Source organism: Pelodiscus sinensis, chromosome 17 (genome assembly GCF_049634645.1).
Source record: "Pelodiscus sinensis isolate JC-2024 chromosome 17, ASM4963464v1, whole genome shotgun sequence".
Classification (NCBI taxonomy): domain Eukaryota; kingdom Metazoa; phylum Chordata; order Testudines; family Trionychidae; genus Pelodiscus; species Pelodiscus sinensis.
Window position 1 is genome coordinate 25,371,585 of NC_134727.1, and position 25,861 is coordinate 25,397,445.

Below are 25,861 nucleotides of genomic sequence, written 5' to 3' on the forward strand. Positions count from 1 at the left end.
AACACAGTTCATTACAGTTTACCATCTACAATCCTCTCGTTAATGAACGTCTCCTTAAAGCAAATTCTATTAAAATGCTTGACGTACTCATAAAAAGCTCCCCCGCAGCATTTGAATGCTACGATTCTGCATCAAAGAGCTGGAAGCAAAGGCGTCTGGTAGTCTAGACAGGGGAAGGCTTCGCCTTCCCAAATCACCTGGTATGGTTATGCCCACATTCCACCCCCAGAATGCCTGCTGTAGACATTCTGGGGGCTGTAGTGTCCCCAGTGCTCACCCGCCCCATGCTCCTGGCTGGGGAGGCTGAGTGTGTCTCTCTTCCCTTCCCCATAGGGGAAGAGGGCACTCGGCACACTGCCCTGCCTCTTCCCTTCCTGTCAGGAGCGAGGTCTCAAAGGGTGCAGGGCTGTAGGTGGGGTTGGGGGCCTGCTTTCACCAGCCCCAGCTGCACCAACCACCCATGGCTGGAAGATCAGGTTTCAAAGGCTGGGGCTTCTCAATTTGACATTCAAAGGAAATGAGCCAAGTCGTCTAGAGGGGAGGCAGTGAAATCTAGAAGAACGGCTCACAGATTGGCAGTCAGCTATTAGGATTCAGTTCTTGTTTTACGATAGAACTGCTATGTGGCCCCAAGCAAGTCACTTGACCGCTTTTGCTACACCTCTAAGATAGCAATATTTACCTCACACAGATGTTGTAGGGAAAAGGTTGCACGAGGTTTTTTTTAAACAGCAGCATTTTTAGTGCACAAGGTGCTGTATAAATGCTCATCATCACACTGACAGCATAAATTTGCATGTTCACATGCATACTTAAATGTACAAACCACTACCTCCCTAAACACAGATGCAAGCAGCTTAATGCAGGTGTTTGGACACCCTATGCTGATTCCCAGGTTTGAAATAGGTCCCAGTTTGAAAGACTGGCTATTATAAAAAGCGACAGCAGGTCTCGCAAGCAGACAGTTTTGTTGTCCGTGAGCTTTAGGATCACACATCCACTTACCACAAAAACAGTGACATAACAGTGATAACTGCAATGTTTTGGGTTCTGAACAAGTCCAAAATGTAGGCCTTCTGCTGCTGTTGAAGCTTCAAATCCTGCATCTGAGGGGAAAAGGAAAACTAAATATCCCTAGACCCAAGATAAGAGATCAATCTAATCCAGGAGACAAACTTCACACACACAGATTTGGGAGGACAAAAGTTGTCAATATAAGGGCAGAAAATACACAAATCGACTGCTACACAACCAATTCTGCAAAAGGCTTTCATAGAAATCTTGATTATTCTCTACCCCAAGCGGTAACTTTGACTTGTGACAGAGGGCCCCTCTAACATACCAATTTGATCTAAAAATCAGTCAGCAAGCCATCAAAAAATAGAAAAATCTGATAGGGAAAGACTTGCACTAACTTTTCCTTCTTCATACTGTACAAAGGCACTCCCAGCACTGGCCTCAGTAACAAGGGTGGTTTCCCGCATACTGCCTGTTGAGAACTCTTTATTTAGAATACACAGATCAGTGTAAGACTACTCAGACTCTGCTGCCTCTTGAGCAGTAGCTGGTTGCAAGAGCACATGGGAAATTGGAGCTCTGTCCTACACTCAGTTTCTATGGTGATGATATTTACTATCTATCCCATGTTAGCAGGAGCTGAGACACCATTTGGAGCCGGAAACAGACCCTCTCCAGCTACACTATCATGAGCAGAGGCCTCTTTGCTGGGCTCAACGGATTCAGAGCCTGGAGGTAGGATTCCCACCTGAGACTTATACCCTGCCTCTGTCAGTAGTGGCCGAAAACGAGTATTGCTTAGTGGACTAGGATGAAGAAAGGATCTTGTGATTTCAGTGCAGGGCTTAGCAGACTAACGACTGATAGCAAGTTAGTGTCAGGTGAGGAGCGAGCCAAGGACTGAATGGCCGTAAAACAGAGCTACTCTCTCAGCTCAAGAGGACAAGGTTTCTTCACACTGCCTGGGAGAACTGGGTTGCTACTTCCTGTTCGACTGCCTAGAAGTTTTCACTTTCTAGGAATGTCTGTCTGGCACCGCTCATAAGCTTTACGGTTATTTTAGTAGAACACACACTGTGCAGGCATCATCCATCAGCAAATGTCATGGCTGACGTCAGGATCAGACTTGTGCCATTAGTGTGGGGAAAAAAAGAGTGGCTGTACTGCTACTCAGAGAGGCATGAGGCAATGAGGAAAAGCAGACTTTCCAACTGGAGCCAGAAAAAGTTTGTTAAAGTATCAGACATGCATCTGATCTACAGCTATAAAATAAAGGAAGTGCTTTTCTCTCTCACAGCGTTAATTGGTAAAATTCCTACCCCCAGAACACATTTTCTTTTTGAGAACAAATCTTAAGCGGCATAACTAAACACTCAGGGCCGCATTATGACTTTCGTGGGCCCTAGGCACTTTTGCCTTCATGGGTCCTTCCCACCATAATAATATCAATATTAAAAATTATTTTTGATATAACTTTAAATACTTCAACCTTTTTTTTCCTGTTTTAGGCAAAATTTAATAGATTTTCGTGGGCCCTAAAAGTTTCATTTTTTTCAGATGTGAGAAAAAAATTAAAACATTTTCTTCGACCCTAAAAGTTCATTTTTTTTCTTCTGAATTTAAAAGAAATTAAAACATTTTTGTAGGCCCCTAAAAGTATCGTTGGCTCTCGGCACTGTGCCTAACGGATAAGTCGGCCCTGCAAAAACTAAATGTTTAAGTCATTTATGCTGACAAGCAGCAGGTTCATTAAAGAACTTCTTTTTTTTTTTGAGACAAGTCATAACATGTTGTTTTGTACTGGGCTGTGGATTTCATGGAGCTTAAAATGTGGCTACTGATATGAAAACAATACATAGAGCCTCATGTAAAGGATACAGATGTATGGGAGTGAAACCAAGGATCATAGTCACTAAAAACCTACGTGCTTACCATCTGATTAAGCGGAGTAACTAGCTGGCTATTGTAGTCACGGAGCTAGCCAATAGAGTGAGGGACCTCCAGCCCACAGGCTACATGTGCTTCATCAGGGTTAGCTGCTGGTGGGCTGCAAGATGGTTTGTTTACTGAGTGTCCGCAGGCACAGAGCCCCTGCAGCTCTCATCTGACATGGTTCAACATTCCCGGCCAATGGGAGCTGTGGGAAGCGGTGGCTTGAGCTGCAGGTTCCCCACCCTTGCATTAGAGGGAGACAAGATCTCAAATGCTAAGTCACTGTATTACGTGTGGTTTTGTGCTGCAGCCAACATTTGCATGCCAACAAGCTTCTGGGTCTAGGCTTTCCCCTTATAACTAAGAGGATTAACCAAGAGATATCATTCCTACAAAAGCACTAAATCTTCCTAATTCAAATGGGATCCTTTTACTACCAGATCATTATTTATTATGTGTTTTCTGTTTTTTTTTAAACCCTACACTCACACACAGAGCCAACAGCGCACTAAATCAGAGAAAAAGGGCTACCTAGCAGTGGAGCAACTGGACTGTTCACACACTATACGTGTTTATTATTTAAGGGCACTTTTGAGGGTGCCATTTAGGGTTGTGCAGGGACTGCCAGGGTCATCAATGAAGCCTTGCTTTCTTATTTGGTGCCTCCTACTAGTAGGTGTACATATACATTACAAATCTGGGTACCAAAGCAGCTGCTCTACATACAACCTCCCATCAGGATCAGCTACACAGAATATCAGCTGTCCATAGTGCATCCAAATGAGATGAAGATAAATGTATTTCAATTTCTCATTTTTCTGAAAAAAAACTTAAACCCCAATGAATGGTCTTGCAGCACCTTAGACACTAACAAAAAAAAAAATGTAGATGTAGAAGAAGTGGGCTGTACCCACGAAAGCTTGTGGTACCATCTACAGTTTTTGTTAGTCTAAGGTGCTGCAGGACCATCCATTGGTTTTTTAAGTTTTTTCAGCGACAGACTAACAAAGCTATCCCTGAGTCATTTTTCTGAGTGAGGCAGCAGTATTCTAATGACTGACACTTTATTACACCAATGAGATAAGCCTGTCCTGACCAGAAGCCAGAGAAAGTCATGGCTGAAAAATAGAGATCTCACTGCAAAAATAAATATCAACTCCAGTTGTGTGTTCTCAACTTACTGACGCAAATGAGCCATCACCAATTACCTTGTGTCACAACAAGTACTGAACTTGGGCAATTTACTAGGCAACTAGAGATGGACCCGGGCTTGGAACTGTGTGGTGTTCTGACTTATCAGAATAATATGGAAATGAATTGCCTCAGCAGAGAAATAGCAAAGTATCTCAGTAGCAGATAAAACCACAAAACTGTAGGGCTGGAAGAGACCTCGAAAGGTCATATAGCCCCCCTCTCTCCTAGCCCCCACACAGTTGGGGCAGGACATATGAAAATATATTCGACTTATCAGAATAATATGGAAATGAATTGCCTGAACAGGGTAATATAAAGGTTGGCAAGCAGCAGGTCAAAATCCCACAACTGTAGGGAGAAAGATCATATCATTCATCTCTTCCCCCTATCTCCAGCCAGTTGAGGAAGTACAAATGAAAATGTACCTCTCTGGAGTCAAACAGCATAGCTGGGGCCACAATGCCATTTGTTTTAGCAGCCTTTCGGATGATAGCTTCTGCCTCTTTAAATCTTCCCTGAGAGATCAGCCATCGGGGAGATTCGGGAATGAGCCTGGAACAAATTTCAGAAGGACTTGAATCAACATTTCCACAATGATCACCACTGCTGACTTAAACATCGTTATTAAACACACTTTGGGGATGGATTTTCCCATCTCAGTGACAGATGATTTCCTGAGGTAGGGTCCTAGCCTCCACACAGATAAATATGTGGGTCATTTTACCCATATGACTAGTATCACTGATCTCCCATGTTGAAGTACTTGCGGGACTCTCTTGCTATAATTGTTTCTGAAATTAGTTGTTTTCTTGTTTTTTTAAGGGGATCATTAAATTCCATTAGAGAAAGAAGTTTCTTAGTAAACAGCAAAAATATTCATTGTTAGCATAATAAATCATATAAACAAGTTATTCTTACAAAGCTGTATACAGCACACAGATGTCACAGACTTGTGGCAGATATAGCTAAAGGGCAGTGCAGACACATTTAAAGGCTACTTGCCATAGAGTTTTTTATACAACCTTTAGAACACAAATCTGATCAGGCTGAAAGAAGAGTATCTGCGCCATCTTGTGGCCATGACTGTATCTGACAGGTAAAATCTAAACATGATAACGTACATTGATATCAAACACAGGCAAGAAGGACATGCCTCTCCCTCCCCATTTATTTAAATCTCTAAATACTTCAATACTAACAACTGCTGTCTTGCTCAGCTTAGTCAGTGGTATTTTCCCTCTCTCAGATCAGGCTGCCGAGATACCTTCCTGACCTGCAACATCCACTGCTAGATCCCTTCTCAAAGAGTTGATTCACATTTTTCTCCTACCACTGCATTTCTTTAAAGGTCAGTTCTTGACTATGAGTGCACAGACTGTAGAAGCAAGGGATACTTGGAAACCCTTTGGAGCCTCTCTCTTATGAGCTTTTGACAGGATAGTTCTTATTTCACTGTATAAAAGTTAAGTAAATGCATTGGTTCATAAAAGCAATGAATGCCACTGGCAGGCACTGTGCTAGCTTCCCTTACGTACCTCAGCTAATATACCTCAACCCCCACCTGCAACCTCTCCAGTCCCAGACCCTGCAGTGGAGGATGAGACTCAGGATATCTGCATGGATGATTTTCAATGCAGACAAACAAGAACTAGGCAAAACAACGAGAACTCCTGTGGCACCTTAGAGACTAACAACAAATTATAAAATATAATGAGCTTTCATGGGGACAAGCCACTTCCTCAGATGAGGTGAGTTTGAGTGGAGAAAAAAAGAGAGGGGGGAACCTTCAGAATAAGGAGAGAGAGGGAGGAAAAAAAAAGTACTTGTCAATTGTGGCGCCTGTGCTAATGAGTCCAATTGAGGGGGCAGGAAGTGTCCCATCCTTAGCTTTTGAGGTCAATTGGGTGTTGAATGTAAGGAAAGCTGGTTTTGTAATACGTCATCCAGTTCAAGGCTTAGTTCAGGCGAAGGGAAAGTGTCAAATTTGCACATGAAGGTCAATTCCACACTGTCTAGTTGGCTTGTGAAATTGCTTTGTAGAAGAGCGGCGACTTTTAAATCCATAACTGAGTGCCGAGGCAGGTTAAAATGTTCCCCTACAATAGGGGTCGGCAACCTATGGCACACATGTCACAAATGGCACGCGAGCAGATTTTCATTGGCACGCAAGCCTCCCTGCCGGATCTATATGCTGACCACACGGGACTCTGCCCGCCCTCTGCCCCTGCAGAGCATGTAGGCAGCTCCATTGGAGCTTTTCCGACCACTCTGCCACCCACTGCCACACCACCGCGCACTCTCCTCCCTCTCTGCAGGGCTGCCTCTGGTGCATGGGGCCCCTGGTCAGACCACGGCACCTCCTCCTCCTCCAGTCCGCTTGTTGGTACAGCAACCACTGCCGGGGGAACCAGGCAGGTCCAAAGTAAATCCAGCAGAGCCACTCCCGGACCTCCGTGCCTTGGAGCTGTTGCTTCAGCCCCGGCAGGGGCCATGCGGAACCTGGCTAGGGCACTGTGGGGTGGGGCGCTCTCGGGCTTAGCAGGTGCGCTGTGTGCTCCTGCTCTCTCCCCCTGCCCCTCTCCACCCTGCTGAGGGACCAGTAGCGAGGTGGGTCTGGTGGGGAAGGTCAGGGTTTCTTCACACCCCTCCCACTGAGCCAGGATCGCCACTTCGTGGGGTGGGGGTTGCTCCCTCTCCCTTCCCACCTCGCTGGGGAATGGCAGTGCACTGTCTGGAGGCTTTCCAGCTGCAAAGGGGCATGAAGCCAGGTAAGCATCCCCCTCCATGCCCAGACCCCAAACCCCAAACCCATTACTCACTCCCCTCCCTCCGCCAAGATCCCACACCCCTAGCTTGCTCTGACACCCTCCCTTGCTCTTGCACCCTCCCTCTAGGGCAGAAACCCTGCCCCAAGCCCCCTCCTGTACCCTCCCTCCTGGCCAGACACCCTACCCCAAGCCTGTTTCTGCACCCTCCTTTGCTCCTGCTCCCTTCCCTTGGCCAAACACCCTACACCCAGCCTGCTTCTGCACCCCACCTCCCACCCAGACCCTGCACCCCCATCTCTATCCCACTCACTGGCAGCCCTGTCCTGCACACTGAACCCCTCATTTTTGTGTCTACCTCAGAGATTAAGGGGATCCACAAAACCCACTAACTCCAGAACCCCAGAAAAATAAATCTGGCCTACAGGAAGCCCTGAATCTCAGTCCTCCCTGTCCCTTCCCCTCACCCCATGGGGCTGGAGCACCAGAGGAGTGAGGAGTCTCAGTTGAGGGCCACATCAGTAAGGGTTGGGGGTTTTGGGAGGAGTTTTTTTGTTTCACTTGTGTGGTCCTCAAATGATTTTTCTGTGGGTCAGTGGGAACCCAAAAAAAGGTTCCCCACCCCTGCCATAAATAAAGAAAACATTGAAACCTTGTGTGTTGGACATAAAATTCATATTTTACTTTATTAAAATGAAGCTTGATAAACTAATATGCAAAAGTTAAAATGCTTAATCTGTTTAATAATTTAAATTAAACCGTTCTTCCTAGCTGCAGCTAGTTCAGAAAATATGGTCACTGTACCTAGCCTGCCCCTGCCAGCATGCAGCCCCATAAATAGAAGCGAATTAGTTAAAACATGGAACACCACTTCTGAAAGGTTGCCAACCCCGATCCCACAGGTTTTTGTGCGTTATCATTTCTAATATCTGTTTTAGATATTAGCCGTTAGAGGGATTTATACTCTAGCAACAGTCAGCTTTTTCCAATGGAACTTTTTGGTTCAAATACTGACTTTTCCTCCATTGTTTCCACCAACAAAAGCAAGCAACCCCACACTGAAGTAAAGGCATTTCAATAATCAGGGCTCGACGAAGTATTGAATCTACTCGCCCGGGGCGAGTAGATTTCAGCTGGGCGCCCTATTCATTTGCGGCGCATGCACAGTGCAATGTGGGTCTTGCGCATGCACAGTGTGGGGCTGGCGAGTGGCTTTCGCCGCCGTTTGTCAAGCCCTGTCAATAACTAGAAGCATTATTTAAAATACTACTCCTGAGAGGGACAAATATCTGACTACTTCTCAGTGCTGTTGATAGCAAGCAGGCACTGGAAAACATGTTTATTGCACACTTTCAGCCAAATTCAGCGAGCAGTATGGTATTTCACACTGGGGAAGGTATAAGTCTGGTTTGTTTTACTTAACGATGCAATAAAGACATTGTTCTTTCTAAGGTCTTAATGTTTCATAAATGAGGCTTTTCATACTGGAAGTGCAGAACTGTACTTTGGGGAAGTGAGGCAAAGTTTGTTTAAATTAGGGTCAGTTTAAAAAAGAACGGAGGAGGGTGAGCAAAGGAGAGAGACCAAAAGACAAAACAAAACATCAAGAAGCAGAGTGTGAAATGGTCAGAGTTAAGGTGAGCCAGATGAAATCCATTAGGGTTATGTTTTCAAAATCTACTACGACAGCTGCATACAAAGAGAAACAAAAAGCAGGGAGAATCTGTTAAATTGTCATTGCCAAAGCCTGTTGCTGACATCTCCCAACCGGCAAAACAGGGAAAAGTACATGGATTAGCATGCTTATTGGTACTTACCTCCCTCAATGACCTAGAGCCAGTTAGTGGCTTGCCTGCATTCCCTTCAAACCCTGTGATGTGTGATGGATCTGCCTGTCCCCATAGGACCATATTCTCCTCACCCCGTGATCCAATACCAAGAGAGGCTTTAGTGCAAGTCCATGGATTCATCTGCACTACAGAAATAATGAAGCCGAGGGCATCAAACCTGAATGGCACTTGCAGGGCGCAACACTGAGCAAGGAACTGGGACCACCCCCATGAGACAGAAGGGCAGGTTGATTCTTTGGCCTTCCTCTACCCCATGGCCTCCACCCCGCCCTAGGACTACGGTTGCACTGCAGAAGGTGGGGCAGAAGGTGCTGCTGTGGGTGGGTGGATGGTGCTCCTCTGCCCCTGTTGCTTCAATTAAAAAAAAAATCAAGTCCACAAAATCAGTACAGTGCTTAAAAGGCTACATCCAACCCTGCTCACTACACTGGCTGCCAGCTTGGGGCTAGTCGGTCATGTTCCTGGGCAAAGCAGGAAACAGCTGTCTCCTGCCCATCTCCGCTCACCTGACTGCCACAGCCAAGAAAAGAAAGCTTACCTTCAAAGCAGGCCCTGCTACAGGGGCTCTTTAGGTCTTCACAGACGCTCACTCCCTTGCTGGGAGATCCAGAGCTCCAACACATGCCAGCTCCAAGTTGGCTACAGACACCATCTCCTTTGATCTTGGCGGTGTGCTCAGCCAGCCGGGATTTAATGGGAAAGAGGCTGGTGCAGGGGGTTAGTAGCAAGGGAAGGGAGAAAGGAGCAAGGAGAAGAAAAGTGGGGAAGAAGAGGGACAGATCCATAGTACCAACAGTGGGAAAATGTGTGTGATGGTTTCCACTGCTCTAGGAGAAACCTCTTCCAAAGGGTTGTCAGATTCTTCCCCACTTTTGATTTGTATAAATATTTTGATAGGTATAAAGCACACGGGGTCAGAGACCTCCAAACTCCAGGAAGACAGGTCAGAGTGAAGTCAGTGGCTTCTCCAGCCACTAAAAGCCAGATAGGACTAGACACTCCAAATGGCGGGGAGAAAAAAGAACAGGGTGGAGCCAAAGAAACCATGGACTCCTGCTCAACTAGCCTAATAAAACTGAAAGAGGTCATGGTGCTCGTGTAAATCCCACCCTGCACAAGCTGCTGACCAATACTGACCCAGCGAACTTTTCCTGGGGCTCTGTTTGCCTGAATGCATTTAAGGTATGTACTTTGTTGTTTAGTGCGCTCTCTCGTCTGCTGTACCGTTTCCACAACGCATGCCAAACAAACACATCTGATCACGGCACCAAATTTTGTTTTGGAGACTATGCCTTATAACTATGGCGACCATATTTTCTGAACCAAAATTAGGAACACATTAGCCACATCGCCTGACCCCCATTAGCCATGCCTCTGGAGGTAACACTCTCTGGGTATGTCTACACTACAATGTTAGTTAAAACTAACGGACGTTAGTTCGAACTAACATTCATAGCCGCTACACTAGCGCTCCGCTAGTTCGAATTTGAATCCAACTAGCGGAGCGCTTAGTTCGAACTAGGAAACCTCATTTTACGAGGATTAAGCCTAGTTCGAATTTACTAGTTCGAATTAAGGGGTGTGTAGCCCCTTAATTCGAACTAGTGGGAGGCTAGCCCTCCCCAGGTTTCCCTGGTGGCCACTCTGGCCAACACCAGGGAAACTCATCTGCCCCCCTCCCGGCCCCACACTCCTTAAAGGGGCACGGGCTGGCTATGGTGCCCGTGCCAGGTGCAAGCCTGCCAGCACCCAGCCAGCAGACCCTGCACCTGACACGGCACAGAGCCACCCACCCGATGTCCCCCAGCCCACCCTCTCTTCCCGGGACCAGGCTGGCGGCTCCCGGGAGCTTGCCCGGGACCGCAAGAGGTGGGCACCTTCCTGGGCTAGTGCAGACATCGTGGACCTCGTCCACGATCTCCGCACTAGGCACAGGAAAGTGGCTGGCTAGGGCAGGAGAGCTGCCAGCCTGGCCACCCAGGAACAGGTGTGCATGAAAATCAAGGGGGTCCACGGTGACCCCCGACCCTGAGCCTTGACCTTACAATGGCCGTACTGGGTCAGACCAAAGGTCCATCTAGCCCAGTAGCCTGTCTGCCGACAGCGACCAACACTAGGGACCCTGGAGGGGATGGACCGAAGACAGTGACCAAGCCATTTGTCTCGTGCCATCCCTCTCCAGCCTTCCACAAACTTTGGGCAGGGACACCACTCCTACCCCCTGGCTAAGACTACTCCATTGACCCAACCTCCATGACTTGATCTCACTTCCCTTTCAACTCTGTTCTAGTTGTAGCCTTCACAGCCTCCTGCAGCAAGGAGTTCCGCAGGTTAACCATTTGCTTTGTCAAAAACAACTTTCTCTTACTAGTTTGAAGCCTGCTACCCATTCCTTTCCTTTGGTATCCTCTAGTCCTTCTTTATGGGAACTCATGAAGAACTTTTCTGAATGCACCCTCTCCACCCAACCCCTGCTTTTAGAGATCTCTATCCTGTCCCCCCTCCGTCGCCTCTTTTCTAAGCTGAACAGTCCCAGTCTCTGTAGCCTCTCTTCATCTGGGACCTGTTCCCAACCCCTGATCATGTTAGTTGCCCTCCCCTCTCCCAGCCTTTCTCTTCCCCTCTCCCACCTCCTTTTCCCAGTCTCCCCCAGTTTTGTTCAATAAAGACAGAGTCAATGTTGGAAGAAAAGTTATCTTTATTTTGTACATCAGGAAGGGGGGCTAGGGAAGGGTAAGTGGAAGGAGGTGAGGGAGGAATGGGGTACGAGCCCCCGATGGGGAGGACTGGGCTGGCTCTGTGGGCTTCTGGGGGTGGAAGCTCTCCTGCAGCCCCCCGATTGCCCCCTCTCCCCAGATGGCAGCCTGCGACAAGTGCAGCCGGTCTGATGGCCGAGTGCTGTGATGTGCCCAGTGTGGGTACTTCGGGCACTCCAAGCCAGGACTGGTTTTCAAGCGGGGCACCCCTTAGAACTGTCTGTCCGGGGTGGGGGTCGGGTCCCTTTAAGTGCAGCCCTCGGCTAGCCTGAGAGAGCATCTCCACGCTCTAAGTCCTCCTCTGATGCCCTGCCGGCACTGCTTCCGGCCATCCTTAAGCCCGGTTCAGGGTCCACTCAATGTGGACATGCTAGTTCGAATTAGCAAAACGCTAATTCGAACTAGTTTTTAGTTCTAGACGCGTTAGTTTGAATTAGTTAATTCGAACTAAGCTAATTCGAACTAAGCTAGTTCGAACTAAGCTAGTTCGAACTAAGCTAGTTCGAACTAACTCTGTAGTGTAGACATACCCTCAGGGTCAAGATGGACACATGACCAGAAGTAAAAGGTGTTGTGTGATCCCCTCTAAGAACTTTTCCCACCATCCTCCCACCAAATCCCCCTCATGCAACTATCCTGCAACTGCATTAACCCAATGTGTGTGACATTAACTCGGGGGGGGGGGGGGGGGGGGAGGGCTGGGGGAAGTGTTCCCTCTAAGAGTTTCCTCCCATGAGCAGAATTAATTGTGTGTTGTGAACCAGTATTGAGTTCATGTGGCTTGTTTGGATGTGCCACTGTGGCACCCAAGTTATTAATAAATATCTTATAAACCTCTACCTTTCCCCTCTGCTGCCATGTCTCCTCCCCTTGCTCCATCAGCTCCCCTGGTGCCTGCCGTCTCCCAACCCCTCTCCTCTGCTGTCCTCACTCCTACCCTTCTCACTCCTCTCAGCCCTCCTGGGACCTGCTTCCCTGCACCAGCTCTTCTCTCCTCCCCGTGCCCACTCCTCCAGTAGCCCCATTCTGATCCTGTGAGCTACCCCTCCTCATCTCCTCTCCTAACACCTCCCTCACCTCTCTCCTCTGGTTCTGATCTCTCCCCTGCAGGTATCTGTCTTTCTGCTTCACCCCCAGAATCCCCTGGCACCTGCACCTTCCCTTACCCCTGCACTCTCCTGGTGCCTTCCCCTTCCCTCCCCTCACTGCCCCTGCTCCCCTTGCCCTCTTTTTCCCTGATGCCCACCCCCCTCACCACCCTCTGTCCCAGTTCCCCTCATGCCCTTCTGTGCCCTCACACAGGACTTGCTCTATCCCGGCCTTCCTCATGACCACCCCTCCTTTCAATCCTTCTCCCAGAACCGCCTCTCCCCCTCTTGCTCCCAATGCCCTTCTCTCCTCTCCCAGCATCACCCTGTCCCCTCCCCCCTCCCACTGACACCTCCCCCTCCTGCCCTTTTCCTCATTGTCTCCACTTGGCCCCCTGGCATTTGTCTCCTCCATGCTGTCCCTTGGTGCCTTCCCCTTTCTTCTCCTGCCCTGCCCCCTCCCCTCAGCACAAACCCCCTCCTCTCACCCTCCTTTCCCCTAGTTCTCTCTGAGCTCCTCCCCCACCTTCTCCCTTCCAGTTTGCGGGGCTGGACTCTGTGGTTGGGCCCCAGAAGTCCCCGCAGCCCCCCCAGTGGCTTCCGAGGCAGGACCACTTGCTGGGCCATGTGGTGCTAATTTTACTGCAGTCCCTGCATCAGCTGTGGTTCCCATTAGCAGGAGCACGGGGGGGAAGGAGCCTCCACTGCCCCCAGACCCAGCATGCAGAGCACGGCAGAGCAAGCGGGTCCGTGCACTGCTGCTTCCCCAGCGGGGTGGGAAGGGGCAGGGGGAGAAAGGGCCGTGCAGAGAATGCACTGGCAGAGCCCAAACGTAACCCGCTCTGCAGCACTCCAGCCGGGCTCTGCGTGGTCTCTGCTGGGACTCTGGCAGCCACTCCCAGAAGCGGCTTGCCAGGTTTATCCCCCTCCCCCTCCAGCAGCGGCAGCTATCTGTGGATGGAGGAGGTGGCGTGGCTGGGCTGGTGGTCCTGCAGCAGGAGGGAAGAGCCACGGGGGAGGGGGTCAGGGGACATGCTAGATGGCAGCGCGTGCCACAGGGGAACTTGTCGCTCCGGACACTGTGCACCACCGGCAGCAGCTCTAGGTGCCCGTGCAAAGCACCAAGGGAGCCACTTACATGCTGGATGGAGGCAGGATGTTGCTGCTGCACCGCGCTAGTGCTGGGTGTCTGAAGGTGTCCCTGAGGGGTGGGGGGGAAATGGAGGTGCCATTTGTAGCTGGATCCCAATGGGTTTTCCAGGACATTTGCGCCTCCTTTATCAGGACACCGGGACAGAACCCTTAAATCCAGGACTATCCTGGAAAAAAGGGGCGTATGGTCACCATACTTATAACCCACCTATGCAAGGACTTGGATAAGCTCATCAGAACTCCTTTCACTCAGCTGGCATGGGAACTTAGGAGAAGGTGGAAATACCAGTTTTATAACTGTACATTTGACATTTCCCTTTAGACTAAAATTCCACTTCAGCCTTTCTGCTAGGCAAGTCAAGACTTCGTTTGTTTTTGAGGAGGTGATGGTTGGAAAGTTATTTACTGTACAGGACTGGTTTCAAGAAAACTATTTTATCCCAGCAGCATGCATTGGTTTTACTTTGGCTACGTCTTCACTTGCTGCACTGAGATTGATCTTCTGGCATTCGAGTTATTGGGGGGCTAGTTAAGACCTGCTAAATCAAATGCCGAGAGTGGCTCCGGTCGGCGCTGGTACTCCTCACAGTCACGAGGAATAAGGGAAGCCAATGGAAGTATTTGCTCCCATTGGCCTCCCTCTGTGAAGATGGTGCCAAGCTCAGCTTAAGGTAAAATGATTCCAACTACATAAAATACACAGCTGAAGTTGCGTAACTTAACCTCATCTTCCGGGTCCAGGTTAGACCTGGCCTTCAGTAGTGAAGAATCTTTGCAAGGAAAAGGCATAAAGGGATTCTGAAATGTCGTTTTTAGGATGAACTAATCGGGGAGACTGCTCTGAATTTGTGAATGCTGCACGGATTAGCAGAGATGCCTGGTTTGCCAGAGTGGTTTCATGCCACATGGCTGACTTCACATTCCAAAAGTAACATACTGAAGGGTTACATAACAATGACACAGGAGCTGTGAACTGTTACAGCCTCTCAATCCACACAGCTGGTCCTGGAAGAGTTATGTGGTATTTGGTGCAGATACCATCTAGACAGCAAGTAAGATTAGCTTTCGGAACTTCTGACAAAGGATCTGTTATGGTCTACTGGGTTCATCCCAGTTTGTTGGCTTTTGATTTGTTTCCAAGGCCATGTTAGAGGAACAAACGCCTTGCTCCCTGAAATCCCCCAAACTGTGACCAAACTTTGCAGGGGAAATAAAACAGAAAGAACAATCGAATACTAGTCTGAATGGTAGAGCTGAGACCTTTTTTCTCACTCCCCATATGCCTTTCACATCTCTCTCTACTAAGGAATTGGATGCACCTGAGACACGGGACCCAAGATGTAATGATTCACTAAGATGATCATATTAAAGAAAATGACTTCTGTTGAGGCCCCAATACTGCAACATGCTTGACAAGGGTGCACTATGCAAAGCCCTATATTTGGAACAAGTACTGGAACCCAAGCTACTGGAACCCAGTAGCCATAAATATGGAACAAGTTGCTAAATCTGTCTAAGCTAGAACCCTGGACTCCAGTGAGCCTGCTGGGCCAAACATCGAGTTTCTGGCTTCCCTACCCCACTACTCTTCCTTTGTTTTTAATGACTCAACATCGTGCCAAGGTGGTGAGACTACAAGTGAGTTATGAAAGACCAGAGTAATTAAACAGCAAAAAGATCCATTAAACTATAGAGCTTCTTTTCCTTCAAACACAGGGTCAAATCCCTCCAAAGGAAGATGCACTGGATATTAAGCTAAACAACATATGATCTGAGCCAGAAGGCCAAGCAGGAATACAAGATGCTCATTACAGCCTTACAGCCATAATATCACAGATAGTTTAAAACATCTCCCCTGCCCTTATCCAGCTCTTTTACATAAATATTGTGTGTAGCAAAAGCAAATTATCTGGGTAGCATTTCAATAAAGAACGTCTTGCTGCATTCCAATGGTATTCACATAGAAAATAGGCTTCTACAAAAAAGGAAGGAAGGAAAATTGGAAGGAAAAGTTTGTACTGTATAGTACAATGCATCCAGTACCAATAAAAGGAGATAACAAAAAAAGGTAATCGAGTTTGATGTTAAGAGTACGATAGTCTGGAAAGAATTTCCAAACATCCCTGGAAAGTCAGCATAAGACGGACTCAAGCAATGTCAGCAGGGCCCAGGACACAGATAGCTTATCTTAAAGCTGGCTGAAAATGTTTTATCTTCAAGGCAAATCCCTTCACTCGGCAAGCACAATACCAAAATGTGAAGAGAAAAAGAATCCACAGCAATTATAACCCACAATGGTTATTTCACAATTCATACCAAAGGCTATCAGCTACACGTGGGACTTTCTGAAGCTGAACGCCTTGCAATACAATTAAACTCACCACCACAATGGAATGCAGAATACCCCAGGAACAGTAAGAGCCAGGAGCAGCATCCGCCAGTCTCTGATGAAGTAAGCAAACAGTGGCAGCAACATGTAGCCAATTGCAAAAAATATGCAAACTCCTAATGTAGAGAATATAATACGAACTGATTTGCCAAGAATTTCTGTGCCTGTTCAAAACAAGGGAGTTTGAATTAGCATTTTAATTCTTTTTTTGTAAAACCACGTCTAAATATTTTATCACAATTACAAAAAGCAGCTCAAACAATCTTCCGAACAGAGTCATTTCCCTTATAACACTAAAGGGACATGGTCAAGGAGTTGTGGCCCAAAATAAGACTAATGTAAAATATCTACTATTGTATTTCTCTTTAGCATGAGGATAATCGGGGGGGGGGGGGGGGGGGGGAGGAAGATAAGAGGAAGAGGGGACAATCTTCCAGATTTTAACTGTATTTGAGATTTCAAAGTTGCCACACCATTACTGAGTAATTAAAAGGGCACCCACCATTTCTGTGGAAACCACTTCTTTAAGGGTATGTCTACACTAGGAAATTATTTCAAAATAACTAAATTTGAAATTAAACTGCAGCAAGAGAGCTTTAGGTTGGACATTAGGAAAAAGTTCCTAACTGTCAGGGTAGTAAAACACTGGAATACATTTCCCAGGGAGGTTGGTTGAGGAATCTCCATCTCTGGAGATATTTAAGAGTAGGTTAGATAAATGTCTATCAGGGATGGTCTAGACAGTATTTGGTCCTGCCATGAGGGCAGGGGACTGGACTCGATGACCTCTCGAGGTCCCTTCCAGTCCTAGTATTCTATGAAATAACTCCAAAGTAACTATTTGAAAGAAGCTTATTCCCCAAGCAAAGCAGAAGTACAGATTTCTAAATAACCAGCCCGTTATTTCAAAATAATGGGCTTGATAGTGTGGATGCGGCACTTGTTATTTCGAAAGAAGGGGGATGGGGTTATTTTGAAATAACTCCCTAGTGTAGACCAGGGCTTAGTGCCCTCTGCTGGTTCTGCAGAAGCAGATCACAAGTAATACAAAGCTATTTTCACACTAAACACATTCCTCATGACCACGTCTGTGATGATATTGCAACGCCAACAAAATAAATGGTCCCCTTTTTTCAGAGCTTTGTTTTACCACCCTTCTGAATTCCTGCACTGCTAGCATCAGGACATGATTAACAGACAGGACAAAAGTAGGAAGAGACTTAAATTCTTAAGGCCACCTCTCCACTTGAAGCAGGTTGGATGCTTTTGCAGTTAATCCTCCGGGGTTTGATTTTTCGAGTCTAGTAAAGACACGCTAAACCGAATGCTGAGGGCACCTCCCAGAAAAAAAAAAAAAAAAAAAGAAAAAAAAAAATCGGTGCAAGGTACATCGACTCCAGCTACGCAGTTTACGTACACAGTTGCGTCTCTTGCTTTGATTTTCTCCATCGGTGTTGAACTGGCCTAAAAGAGTATGCTGCCATCGCAAACACTGGGGATGTTAAGAGAAAAAGCAGCTGGCAGTATCCTTTTAATCAAGTCTTCTGGTTAATTTCTCCCAGCAATTTTTAAGTAATTTGGGAACAAAAAATAAAGGCTATGCTGTGGAGGTTTATATTGAAACATAGCAATCTCTGAATACACCAGGATTAAAGAATTGCCCTATTAGGTATATGTCCAGTGTCCCGTTTTCAACAGCAGTCAATGGCAGATGTTCTGGAGGAGGCAGATTCTCCCTAAGTTGCAGTTAGTGCTGTAGAATATCACCTTGAAGTTGAGGACAGCAAATCTCTCTCACTCCAATCAGTTATTACGCTGAATCACGAGAGCTGAGTGACCCAAGAATTTACATTTCAGCCACAAAATCACAGATGCTGTTAAACATATGGACACACAACTGATTTTTGAAATATTGCTGATTCTTTGCATCTGTTCTTCCCCGCAGTGGCACATTCCACAGGTCCACTGACTGCACAAAGCAGTCTTCTCTTACAATCAATTCTGAGGGCCCTCTGCACTGGGAAAGGATAAACAGGGACATTTGAGGCCTTTATTGGTCTGATATTTAAAATGCCAAAGTGTCTAATATTTCTCATTAACGCCCATGGAATTTGTTGAGTGCCACTTGCTTGGGTGTCTAAATAAGTGCTTCAAACTGTAACTTCAGACACTCATATCTGAAAGTCTTGGCCAATATGTGTATGTTCCTTCCATACTTCTCTAATATAAGTATCTCTAGCCTTCCAGTCTCATTTGGTCTGGAGGTCCCCACAAGCAACTGATCATTTCTGTTACCGTTTTCAAACCTTTTGCACTTTCCTAGGTCCTTAAAATTACATGAATTAAACTTGAATCCTACTCTTCGAGGCACATATACTAGCTCAGTACTCATTGGACTTCCCTGGTCTGGCACCCTCGGGACCTGAGTCGGCCCAAAGGAGGAAGTTTGCAGGACCAGGGGAAGTCAAGCCTCCGGCTCTTCCAGGGCTCCCCTCCTGGCCACCAGCCCAGCCAGCACGCTGCTCCACTCCAGTCCTGGATCCTGCCCCACTCCAGTCTGTGAGACTCCCTGCCCTCAGCTGGTAGCGGTGCTACTCCTCCAGCCACAGGGTCTTCCTGTCCCTGGCTGGCAGCAGCTCTGCACTCTCAGCCGGCACAGGCTCCATGTCCCTGTTCCTAGTTGGTGGCACCTCCATGGCCTGGGCTGCAGCAGGCTTCCCTGCTCACAGCCTGCTGTGGATCCATGCCCCAGCCAGCAGGTACTCTGTCCCTGGCTGGTGCACAAGGGCTCTGCATCCCTGGCCAGCATGCAGAGGCACTGTCCCCCCGGTCATTGGAGCTATGTTCTCAGTTGGCGGGACTCCCTGACTGGCTCTGCTCTGGATGCTGGCCACTGGCTGGGCTTCCTGCCACCAGGACACTGGTCCTCCAGGCTGTCTGCCTGGCTGAGCTACCAGCTGCTGACAACCTCTGTGGCTGGGGTTCTCTGGTCCATCTTCATCCATGGTTCTGCCAGACCACAGATGTTGCTGAAATAGAGAATCCCAGACCACAGAGATTCAACCTGTACCACTATTTTTCTCTAAAACACCACAATGTTAGATTTGCCTTGTTGACATCATGATGGAAAAACCTTTAACCTGTTCAGTTTGAGGGTGTCTTAGTTTTCCCTACAGAAGCTATACCTAATTTGGAATCTGAGCCCAGGTACATAGGGATTCGCTGACGACATTCTGGGCAGAACACTTGGCACCATTTGCACTGCAGTTGGTCTTCAATGGTGTTGCCCAGTTACTACATATTGTTGGATACTCCTGGACTGCTTATTATCTCTACTGATTTTGACTTGCCTAAAACATTATGCTAGTAAATTTAGTTACCTCCCTATCCGGTGCCTCTAAGCAGTTGTAACACCCATAGAGATCCTAGCTCTCAAGATTGGCAGAGCTACATTTGGCGTAGGATGCAAAACGAGAAAAAAATTATTTTATTCCACCTTAATTGTCTCTCCCTGGTCAAAAATATACAGAACCATTGCACTCACGTGATGAAGTGGGTTTTACTGTATTTTCTCTGTATTTTTGTTAGTCTCTAAGGTGCCATAGGACCACTCGTTTTTAAAGTTACAGACTAACGCAGATACCCCCTTGAGACAATTTGACTTTAGATAACAAATGAAAGGAGAGATTCTTGGAAATGTGCACTGTTTATAAAACAATATGTCTATTTACTCCTCGTGGCTAAGTTGGAGGGTACTGAACGTCAAATAGCTGCCTTGCACATGCCTGGCACGTTCCTATCTAGAAGATAAACTTACAGCAATGCCTATAATGAACACAAAACAAGACAAAACCCTTTGCTCTATATTCCTGTCAGACACAGGCCTCCCCCACAGTCATTATAGGATGAAAGCATCAGAGGCAACAAGCCTATAAATAAATCCTAACAGCAGAAGTCCACATTAATTTTCATAATTAGATTTTCTTGAGAAACTAGTAATTTCTTAAGGAGCTAAAAATGCATTCCAAACTTGAACTCAACATCAGTCATTTAATGTAGTTGCTTCTCAAAGCTACTGAATCTGCCTTGCAACAGAGGCAGGTCACCTTTAAAGTATTAAAATAAAGTTTCCACGTGCTATAAGGAACTGTGCAACATTCCCGTGGCTCACATGGGCACCTAATATACTTCCATCACCCTAGTCACTTAATCATTTCTCACCCACCAATCATCATGGAAGTGGATCCCGCCAGGAGTCAGCAGAGATAGTAAAATGGATAATTAGTAAGTGGCAAAAAACTATGTGCAGCCAAAAGAACATTGATCTAAACCTGTTTTAGGAGACGTAACCCTATTTTAGGAGAACTAACTTCACACAGAAATTCACATGCACAAAGAGAGTTTAGAGACAGGTGTAAACAGTAAGACAAGCCATAACATTCTAATTATCTTCCCCAAACGAGGGTACTCTCTTGTATTGGTTAACTGAGGAAACCATAAACAAGTAGCTGTGAGTCTAGAAGTCAATTACCCAGTTCACATTCCAAGATACAGTTAAACCATTTAAGGTCACCTAATCAACACGCAAACCAGGGTTGGGCAAGATGCGGCCCGGGGGCCAGATCCGGCCTGCCTAACACTTTGATCCAGCCCGCTGACTGCATCTGGTCGCTTTCTATTTATATCCTGCCCCCCATGCCACCAAGTTTCCAGGTGGTATTCAGGCAGCTGGAGCCTATTTAAACGGCTCATGGCTCCCAGTTATGGTGCTACCCCAGCAGAGGCCAAAACTCAAAGTCCTTTAAATAGCTGTAACAACCCTGGGTGGCTGCCAAGCAACACAGTAGCAGCAGAGTCAGGAGCTGCGAGCCTTTTGCTATGTTTTTAATTCAAACTCTCTGGCCCCAGACCACTCTTAGGTGAGACTAGTCCCTAGCCCCACCCCCTGCATTCTAGGTGTGGAGCCAGCCCATGACAACATACCAAAATTCTTTAGGTGTCCCCCCCTGCAAAAATTATTGCCCATCCCTGACCTAAACTCACAAACCATAGTACAGTAAAACTCCGATGGTCTGGCATCTGATGGTCTGGCACCATCAGGAACCCGGAAGTGCTCTGGGCAACCGGACCATTGGAGCTGCTCTGCCCCCAGCTTCCCCGATTCAGCCGCTGCTAAAACTGACCAGCAGCTGAATTGGAGAAGCCGGGGGCAAAGCAGCTGGAGTGCTGCTGGGTAGGTCCCCTAGTGCTGCCCCTCGGGGATGCGGGACCAACCCAGCAGCACCCCAGCTGTCCCCCGAGTCAGCTGCTGCTGAAACTGACCAGCGGCTGACTCCAGGAAGCCCAAGGCAGAGCTGCTCTGCCCTGGCTTCCTGGAATCAGCCCCTGATCATTTTCAGCAGTAGCTGACTTGGGTACACCTGGGACAGAGCAGCTGGGATGCTGCCGGGTTGGTCTCGCCACATCAAGGGTCAGCGCTACCGGACCAACCTGGCAGCACTCCAGCTGCTCTGCGGCAGGTGTCCCCGATTCAGCCGCTGCTGAAACTGACCAGCAGTGGCTGAATCAGGGATGCCTGGGACAGAGCCAGACTATCGGAAGGGGGGGCTATGAAGGGTCTGGGGTGGCATTCCCCACCCCACCCCAAACCCCTCATAGCCCCCCCGTTCTGATAGTCCAGCATATCTGATAATCGGCACCTTTAGGACCCACGGGGTGCCAGGATTATCAAAAGTTTACTGTAGATGGGATTTATGGAGGAAGAGTTCTCTAGAGAACAAGTCCAGCTCCCATTAATCTTCATGTCGCCACATTAATCCACAACAGTGTAGGCTGAAAAGAGACCCAAAATATTTTTCAAAAGGATTTTCAGTGCCATTGATTTAGAGCCCACTGAGCAAAAGTTAATCTTGTTAATAGCAACTTTTCTTGCTCAGTGTTGTATAGCTCAGTAATGCCTCGCACTTAGATCAAAGGCCTGGCACAGCCCTTCCAACGTCAAACAATCTTATATGAAAAAGACTGACAACCACCAGCACTTCAATGGGCACAAATTGGATCTCTGCTGATGGTTGTGACACCCATTAGCCAGGCTGAGACACTATGTGTTTTGGAACATTTAAAATTAATGATTCCCCATGCGTGTTCCACAGGCATGGGAAAAGAACAGGAGTAGCTGCTAATCTGAAATTATCCGGATGCTAGTGTCAAAACAGCATCTTGGTTTAACACAGAAACATTTTTAAATGGCCTCATTATTTCAAACACCAGGCTTAGACCAAGACGACCTGGTTTGTTTTTCAAACAGATCTATTTTCTCAAAATACTGGTTCCTAAAAGCACACCACTTACAATGGGCTGGCCAGGACTAGAACTTTCAACAGCTGGATTAGCCTTTTTAGAAGATTTTTTGCAACCATATTTTCAAGCTAGATGGCTTGCAGCACTAGCATGGGCAGCAGCAAGGGGTGGCAGGTGGAGCCAGTCTGCAAGGGGAGTCAGTTTGAAAACCAGCTCCCCTCGCCGACTGACTGCCTGCAGCCCCGCGCTGCTGCCTCTGATACAGAGGCAGTAGCGCAGGGTGGCACAGCAGCCCCCATCCAGGGGGGGCGGGGGGTCTGAGCTCCACATGGACAGGGGCTGCTGTCGCAGACAGAGGCTGCTCCCTGGGATGCAGGGCAGCTTCTGTCTGTGGGGAGCTTGGACCGCCTGCGGACCAGGGTTGCTTTGTGGCAGCACCCCGCTGCCCTGCAAGCTGCTGCCTCCGATCCTGCCTGCTCCTCACCCCTCCCGCTGTCTCTGTAGGAGGCAGGAAGTGGAGGATAGGTGGGTCCACAGAGCGGATACGTGAGGGGAGCCTATTTGAAAGCAGGCTCCCCACACGTATCAGCTGCAGCCTGCCCCCTCACCATCTGTGCAGCTGCCTCTCTATTGGAGGTAGCAGCATGAGGAGGTGGATTCAGTGCTCGTCGGGAGCCTGCTTAAAGCCAACTCCTCATGGGCACCACTCCCACTCCCCCCGAGGCAGCAAGGTGGGGTAAATGCATGTAGTCAACAAAATTAACCGATAAGCTTAGGCTCAATCAAGTAGTCATCGACATGATGGCATCCCTAATAACTAAGTAGCCTAAAACAGTTTGGCAAAAAACTACTACCCAGTGCTTGCAAAAATCCATGATCTAGTTCAGTGGTGCGCAACCTATGGGTTGCAACCCCCAAGGGGGTCGCGGATGTCTTTCTGGGAGGTCGCGGCACTTAGATCCAGCCGGCCAGTGGCTGGGCCTGGCAGTTGGCAGCCCCCACGGCGCGGGGGTTGCAGATCAAAACAGGTTGCACACCACTGATTTAATTACCTGTTCATCCTAAATGCTCAGGATATTCTGATACTCTCCTTGAAGTAGAATAACTCAGTGGATGGAGCATTTGCTTTGTTTATGCATGAGAATAAAAGCTCAGTTACGCATTAGCCAAATCATTAGTTCAAAGTGTGATAAAATAGATTAAACCTAAGTGTATAGAACCAAATCCTGGTCTCATTTAAGAATGAAAAGTCTGCTAACAGCAGCAATTGGACCAAACTTTGGACATAAGTTTGCATTTCTTAGATACTGTATGCTCTCCTTTTCCAAAGGATGGGCAACTCTTTCAAGCTTCCAATCAGGCAAACTTTCCTTGAGTGGTAGGAACCACCCCCTCAATGGCATTCCTCCCCACAACATACTGGTACAGTCAAACTGCTAAGAGAGAGATCCTGTACATCAGCGGTTCCCAGGCACCAGTCCGCGAACTGCTGGGCCACGGTGGCTGAGGCAGGAGCTATGGTACACCACCTAGCACTTTCCCTCCCACCGTGGTCGTTGGATGAGGCATATCCCGCCCTGCCTCTCAGCCAACCAGCACCGGTCAGGGGCAGGAGTCTCCTCCCGGACACAGAAGAGCAGTTTGCTATGTAGTGGGAGGGCAATGCCAAGCCCGGCACAGCAACCTTAGAGCAGCCATGACCTGGGCAGCAGCACTCAGCTCACAGCTGGGAAGAAGTGCAGGGTTAGGCAGGGGAGGTGGGGTGGGGTGGGTCAGGAACTAGAGGCCCCAGGGGTGGGGGCCTGACACTGGGGCATCCCGTGTGGGGAGCTGGCACTGGACGGTTATGGGGCAGGGTTGGCACTGTGGGGATCTGGAAACAGGAGGCTGGCACGAGGGGCTCTGATGGTCGTGGGCTGTAAGGGGCGGATGGCTGGCACTGAGGGGGGTTGGGAGAGGAGACTCTGGGGTCAGTGGGGAGCTCTAGGGGTTAGGGCTGGCAATGGAGGGCTCGGGGCCACAGTGTACACTGCCAGCTCTGTAGCAGCCACCATGAAGCTGAAGCCGTCTGTTCGCGGCAGCTCTGGGGGCCGGGGCTTTTGGCAAACTGGTAGTATTTTATTTCTACATTTGCATGGTCATAATTTGCATAATGAATATGGAAGCCTGCAAATAAAATGTTACCAGTCCATCAAGAGTTTGTGAATGTGGTATAAAAAGGTTGGGAACCACTGCTGTCCATTATTTTTTTTGGGTTGAATTATTTCCTAATTGCATGCAAGAAAAGCTGGTTAGTCCATTTATACTTATTAGCAGGTACTGAAAAATTCTGCTGCTTCTGAGAAATTGAAGGTAGAGCCAAGAAAGGAGATGAGGCAGAGAAAAGTAGATCTTCTCCTCAACTTGTTTCTCCTTGTGTAGTCCAGGGACCTTTTGGTGCACTCAGCAGAGGGCAGAAGGGGTGGGTATAGATTTTACACGGACCCCTTGGGTCAGATACATACTTAACAGTTAACGGCAAGGTGGCATGTAAGGCCTCTGCCAAGAGCCAGATGCCCACTAGTTGACATAATCATTGTAAAATGTATGTACAGATAGTATTTAAGGAGATATGCATCTATACTGAAAATTATGTTCTTCAGGTCTTGGATTTAAGACAGATCGCCAAAAGGTGACAGACCTTGGAAGTGTTCCTTTCAGGCAGAAGGTAACAGACACCTCCCTCCCTCTTTAGCCATATGGGTACGGTGTCTTGTATGCAAACAGGCACATGGCATGAAGCATACCTCGCTCACTGCAAGATGAAAGACTGTAAAGCCTACAAGAAAGGAAATCTGTACCAGTGCGTGGGGAACAGACAGCAGCGGGTGTCCTGTTTATAAATAAAGGCAAGAGATGGGACGGATATCATGGGGCAAAGAAATATACATAATCCTTCACCTGAGAGGCAAGCTGGCAGCCTACTTGTCTCAAAGGAGGGTCACAGCCAAGCCTGGCTGTAAAGCATTGAAAGGATTTGGAGGGAGTAATATTCTAGGAGACATGAGAGCACTTTGTTAATTGAGTCTAGGCTCCAGGATGTGAGAGATTATTTCCTTCTGGAAACAAATGGTTACATATAAGACTTCTACTTGCTACTTCATGAAGCTCTAAACTTCGTTAAACAACCTTGTACTTGATTTCATTATAAATAGACCTAAGTGCAGTATGTAAAGTGGAGGACTGGCCTGAAGGGAACTGCTAAGCTGGGTTACACTGTTCCTTTGGATGCAGCAAATCTCTCAATACCGAGCGGACGGGGGCTGGACATGCCAAGGAGATTCTTGGAGGGCTTGATGGCCTATTGCTAATCTACAGAGTAACATGGGGTCTGCAAGGCCAAGAGAGAGTGCTTGTACTGCCCATGGATGCTGGAATC

At 47.8% G+C, this 25,861-nt stretch overlaps 1 protein-coding gene across 1 annotated transcript in view; it reads right to left on the reverse strand.

Annotated features, from left to right (window-relative positions):
• SLC22A4 (solute carrier family 22 member 4) overlaps positions 1 to 25,861 on the reverse strand; it is an 84,774-nt gene that overhangs the window by 19,431 nt on the left and 39,482 nt on the right. Inside the window, exons 4-6 of the mRNA XM_075900352.1 lie at positions 16,136 to 16,307; positions 4,569 to 4,695; positions 1,006 to 1,106 (exon numbers count right to left, since the gene is read on the reverse strand). Of these exons, the coding sequence (XP_075756467.1) occupies positions 1,006 to 1,106; positions 4,569 to 4,695; positions 16,136 to 16,307 (400 nt within the window). The remainder of the gene's footprint in view (positions 1 to 1,005; positions 1,107 to 4,568; positions 4,696 to 16,135; positions 16,308 to 25,861) is intronic.